The 6087-nt window shown below is 47.2% G+C and overlaps 2 protein-coding genes across 2 annotated transcripts in view; both read left to right on the top strand.

The window, feature by feature from the left end:
- The first annotated feature begins 569 nt into the window (after positions 1–569).
- ASCL3 (achaete-scute family bHLH transcription factor 3) lies at positions 570–1088 on the top strand. The gene has a single exon (XM_018571145.1). The coding sequence runs from the start codon at positions 570–572 to the stop codon at positions 1086–1088; it is 519 nt and encodes a 172-aa protein (XP_018426647.1).
- Positions 1085–6087, top strand: part of CUNH11orf16 (chromosome unknown C11orf16 homolog) — a 19824-nt gene continuing 14821 nt past the window's right edge. The window contains exons 1-2 of the mRNA XM_018571144.1: positions 1085–1121; positions 2130–2183. Of these exons, the coding sequence (XP_018426646.1) occupies positions 1085–1121; positions 2130–2183 (91 nt within the window). The remainder of the gene's footprint in view (positions 1122–2129; positions 2184–6087) is intronic.

Here is a 6087-nt window from a genome sequence, read left to right as displayed (position 1 = left end):
GGCCCCTCCCACCAGCCGTGATCTGCCTGCCGGCCCCTCCCACCAGCCGTGATCTGCCTGCCGGCCCCTCCCACCAGCCGTGATCTGCCTGCCGGCCCCTCCCACCAGCCGTGATCTGCCTGCACTGGACTGATATACAGCCCAACACTAGAGGGAGCTGCCACACACCTTAGTACTCCTCAAGAGCCCTCAGCCCTGATGCAAGCAGTGGGCTGGCTCTTGGGAGGAGTTATGCAAATATCAAAATACTTTGATGGGCGGGTGTCAGTCTAGAGGAGTGGGCGGTCCTAGGCAGGCTGTATTTGCATGTAGACCGTCCTAGGTAACACCCACCCATGTGATGCCTCATTGATTGAAAGAACGGAAAGCCAATGAATGAAAGGGGCGGGGCCAGGGACAGTCAGGGTGAGGAGGAAAGCGCCAGATGATGCTGGACGTCCAGGCAGGAAATGAGGCGGAGCTCTATCTGACTTGCTGCAGCTTCTAACGCACATTGTGCAGTCATGTATTTTGAATTGGTTTTGTGTGCAGGTTTGATCTGAGGAATGGAACCCGTGTACTTGCAGAAGATGTCGCCGGGCAATGATCCTTTGAATGCGGTCCAGTGGTCGCTGTCGCAATTCGGTGTGGACACGTCGACAATGTTCCCTTTCCCCCGGGAGGTGACTCCCTTCCCCCTCCCTCAGGATCTGGCCCTTCTCTCCTATTATGACCCAGCCAGGATCGATTATTACTACGGCGCCCTCTACAGCCTCCCCGCTGCGCCCGGCGGCCAGAAATACGGGACCTGCGAGGAGATCTACGGGCCGGCGTACATCCGGAAGAGGAACGAGAGGGAGAGGCAGCGGGTGAAGTGCGTGAACGACGGCTACGCCAAGCTGCGCCACCACCTTCCCCGGGAATACACAGAGAAGAGGCTGAGCAAGGTGCAGACGCTGAGGGCGGCCATGCGATATATCCTCCGCCTGCAGGAGGCGCTGCGCTGGGGGGACTCCGAGGAGGCCGCAGACTCCCTACAACCAATCGGCAAGATGAGGGCGAGTGACGCCCGCCAGGGACGCGACTTCCTCCAACGCTCGCAGAGATGAGGAGCCAATCGGGTGCCAGTATTCACGCCAGCCGTGAGGAGAAAGAGCCGATAGAGAAGACAATTATAAGCTAATATGTTGCGCTTGGTATGTGTATACAACCTATTGTGTTCTCTAATATGCTAAGAAAGTTCATCACTGATGATGAATCAAATCGTGTATCTTGTGATAATATTCCACAATGCTGTTTAGGTCTTTAATTTGTGAAAGAGTGTTCGGAACAACTAAGTAATTAATTAAATAGATATATAAATAAATAAACCTCGCCTCGTCTGTTATTAATCCGTCTCAAATTTGTGATAGTGGTTTATATGTGAAACCGCACATATGTGATCTTATTATCAAAAATATATATACAGGTGAAACTCGAATAATTAGAATATCGTGCAAAAGTAATGGCAGTAAGTGCTGCAAAAGGGGCCCAAACCAAGTACTGAGTACATATGCATGCTTGTACTTCTCAGAGGTCCGATATTGTTCTATGTACAATCCTTGTTTTATTGATTGCATGTAATAATCTACTTTTTTGAGGTTGTGGATTTGGGGTTCTTGGGGTTTTCATGAGCTGTAAGCCATAATCATCACAATGATGACAAATCACGGCTTGAACTATCTTGCTTTGCATGTAATGAGTCTCTCTCATATATTAGTTTCACCGCATAAGTTGCATTAGTGAAATAAATGAACTTTGCACGATATTCTAATTATTCCAGTTTCACCTGTATATAATAAATTATTGTGTAACAACGGCAAAAAGTCCAGCAGAGGTAGCGGCAAGTGGAAAAACCGCTTTCTATCCGTTCTATTTACGTACAAGTATTATAAGCATACAAATTCTTGGGATCAGTCTATGCTAATCCAGAATGTCTCCGTGAAAAATAGGACTCCTGGGAGGGATAGAGTTCTTATAATCGGAGCTACTGATATTAGAAAGGGGAAAATTGATAAGTTGAATATAAGCAGGTGTTTGTTACTTTTTCTTCCGTCGATGGATCCACGGAGCTTCTATTTTAGCCTCTCTCTCTCCTCTCCTGCATACAGCTTGCACTCTCCTCTCGGTACCGATGGTACGCACCCTCCAGGTGTGGTTTGGAGGTAACCCCCGGAGATTCCAGCCGGAGAAAATATAAAGGGAGAAGCCACAGAAGGGAGACAGATCAGAGTGCAAATAGCAAAAACTTTTATTTAGATTTTAAAAATGATTGCACTTACAGGAATCCGTTTGGATAAAACAGCGCGCGAGTGTTAAGGACACTCAGCCTTGTGAAGCCTTTCTCCTGTGTCAGCGAGGAGCCAGCGTGATCCCTTGACGCGTTTCGTCCGAAAGACTTTTTCAAATTTTATCATTTATCATTTATTTTTCATTTTATTTATTTATCATATTCATCCGTTCACTCACTTATTGATTTAATTATTCATTTCACATTCTCCTAGCGCAATCAATTTGGTTAAATGATAGAGACAAAGACAAATTCTCACAGATCTGTAATCATAAACCCTTCATTAAATGTTTCATTACAAGCAGTGTACGTTCTTCAATATGATTTGGTATCAGCCTCTTGCAGTCCCTGTACAGCAGAGCTCAGAACTGGGAGAGGGAGAAGAGGCTCAAGGAGGAAAGAGCAATGTGACAGAGAAAAGAGTATTATCAACTCTCCAGCCGCCTGTGTCTCCTCCTCCCCTCTGTTCTCTGTAATAGAAGAGGTATTATACCCCCCTCTCCGGTGTCCTGTGTCTCCTCCTCCCCTCTGTTCCCTGTAATAGAAGAGATATTATACCCCCCTCTACCATCCGGTGCCCATTCATATAAGGGTGCAGCACCTTATATTTCACAACCTGCATAAGGTGTGAACAGGATGAAGTGTCCCCTGAGCCTGTGTTCCGGAGGAGGAGCTATGAATGTGAATAGCGCGGTGCGACATAAGTGGATACAATGTCATTTCTCAGACTCATAATTACGCAATTCGTCTCTTCGCTCTTTTCACCATCAATAGAAACGTTTTATATTTCAGGGAACAAGAAACGTATTAGTTACAAAGTGCGTTTTGTACACGTTCCTCCCGCGGACGCCTCGGAGGTTAATGAAGGAAGTGTAACAATCTTTGCTTTCTATTATATAATCAATAAATGTAGAGATCCGCGTGTGGCGTTCGCACAGCTCGTGTGACATTTGGAAGGACACGTGACATATAGAACACGTGCTGACTTTCTACACGGCTCCCCCCGTCTGCGGACACAATGGAACTCTCTCCGCGTTGTCGCTGTGAATACGCCGCTTACAATCCGACCTTGACGATGAAAAGCTTTTCAGCACTCGCCGCGCGGGAAACATTCTGTAATCTGCCGCAGAAATTCCTCCTTTTTTTTTGTTACATTTTCGCTCATGAAAAGAACGCCAGCGATGAAAACGCAATAGAAGTATAACAGAACAATGGCCGCGGATCACTCGAAGGATCAAAAGAATATGAAACAGAAACTCCGATTAAAGGAGAAGTACGGGGTCAGTGTTTTTCCCCCATAGTTCTCCTTAGGGTAACGGGAGGACACAAACTAGCGTCCTCCCGTCACCCTAGGCTCAGTATATAGGGAGCTACAACTCGCGGTATACTGGGACGCCGCAGCCGGAGCGGATCCCGACGTAGATGTCTGGATCCGCCCAACTGCGTGAGTGACAGCTGGCTCCGCCTATCTAGAGGCAGCTGTACCCGCCCCCTTCCCCTGTCCGTTCCGCCAGTCAGCGCTGGAGGATCGGACAGCGGAGGGGGGAAATCCCTGCGGGGAGCCGTGAGTGACAGTCACGGCTCTCTGCAGGGACATGATCGAGAGGTGAGCGAACGCCGGTATGTGTTCGCTCACCTCCCGATCTACTGAGCCGACCTGTGACAGTCTCATTGTCACAGGTCGGCTAGAACTATGAGGTGAGGGAAAAGCCCCCCCCCCCCCCCCCCTCATAGTTCTCCTTTAACTTGTAAAATAAAATGATTTTTTGTTAAAATGTAAAGTAAAAGTACGGCGACGTGAGAACGCAGCCAGTGTGCTCCCCGGGTACAGCTTTGATTATGTTCACACACAAAACGCACATGATGGGTATATAATGTACATTCTGCAGAGTGGAGGCAGTTTATAGGAACCCCGACGTTCCAGTCTGTGACACCCCCCACCCTATTTCCAGGCCGTGTTTCCTGTCACGTGTCCTCATTTCTGGGTATCAATCTGTGTTTGCAGTTGGTGGTCATACGACATACACGGGCCGAGCAGCCGGGCCAGTGCCGTGTTGTGCTCTGTGTGTGTTATAATATTCTTATCTCATTTCCTAGGAGTCTCCGAATGTCACCTGGAGAGCGAAACAAACACACAGAGACCGTGGAGGAAACAATGTAACAGGAAATGAATGTATTATACAGGAGTGACATCGCCGCTCTCTAGATATAAAGATATATCATCAACTGAGACCAAGAGGTCATGTGACCACACCTCACTCCTCCCTCACTGTAATATATATATATAAAATAGAGACATTGTTATATATTACAGGAGTGACATCACCGCTCTCCAGATATAAGATATACAGGAGTCAGTGGCGTCACTAGGGGGGTGCGTGCGGCCCGCACCCAGGAGACACCACTGGAGGGGTGACACCAAAATGACTGACAGTCATTTTGGTGTCACCCCCATCTGAAAAGTCCGGCACTCGGTCATAGACTAAGAACCCGACAGTTGCATGAGAGTGGAGGGGACCCGCCGGGGGAACGTCCCCGCCTCTCTCTGCCGGCGTGCATCACCAAGATGGCCGCTGGCAGTCAGGAGTGACATCACCGCTCTCCAGATAAAAAATATATTATAGAGTAGTGACATCACCGCTCTCCAGATATAAGATATATTATAGAGGAGTGACATCACCGCCCTACAGATATAAGATATATTATAGAGTAGTGACATCACCGACCGCCCTCCAGATATAAGATATATTATACAGGAGTGACATCACCGCCCTCCAGATATAAGATATACACTGTATTATACAGGAGTGACATCACCGCCCTCCAGATATAAGACATATTATACAATTTGCACATTTGTGAAGGGACTAGCGGCGAGTATACAGGACAGGAAATGCTCTGTAATATGTAATAATGAACTAATTTGTATTTAAATATAAAGAGAAGATTCTGCAGTTGAGGAACGAGTTCTCACGCAGGCCGGGGTGAGTGAGTGAGCATGCTCCAACTACAAGTCTCATTCCCCGCTGCCTCCATGGCAACCACAATGGTAACCAGGAAACATGTCACCCGGTAACCTGTAAACTCTGCTGGATAGGAGACTGTCAGCCATCAGAGAGATCACTGCACTGCTGCCTCTGGTAAGAAACAACTCACCACACACAATGGAGTTCAGAGAGAATATAAAACTATCAGATTATCAACTAGATACATTGTAATCACTGAGCTCATCCCACTCCCATCATCACACAGCCACATGGATTACACTGAAGTTTTAATACAACACATGACATGACAATACAACACAATGCAGCAATAATACAACAGCCAGCAAGACACTGTAACAAACCTTGTCTACTTTAAACAATGTATCATGTCTGGGATGTGTGCAATGCAGCCACTGTGAATGTTTCTTAGGGTTCACGTATGTTTAAAGCGACACTAAGCTCCGGAGGTAAATCTTAAAAATACATTCAAATCCCAAAACTATGAACAACAATTGGGGGAATTTATCAAAACGGTTGTGTGCGCGGCAACCAATCCGCTTCTCTCTTCAGTTTGTCCACTTAAGTTTTGAATATGAGAGAGAAGCTGATTGGTTGCCATAGACAGCTGCTTCATATTTTGTCTGCTCCAGTTTTGATAAATCCCCTTCAAAGTATCTTATTTGTGTATCACTCTGTATGGTCCCTGTGTGTGTTGTAAAGTAGTCACCGCTCCAAGCTCTCCCCCCCCCCCCCCCCCCCCCCCGCCGGGCCTCCACCCCCTTTCTGTTTTTT

Source organism: Nanorana parkeri, unplaced genomic scaffold (assembly GCF_000935625.1).
Source record: "Nanorana parkeri isolate BGI_ZX_2015 unplaced genomic scaffold, ASM93562v1 scaffold1687, whole genome shotgun sequence".
NCBI classification, from domain to species: Eukaryota; Metazoa; Chordata; class Amphibia; order Anura; family Dicroglossidae; genus Nanorana; species Nanorana parkeri.
The sequence above is the reverse complement of the archived record's forward strand: the minus strand, read 5'-3'. Positions and strand labels throughout refer to the sequence as shown.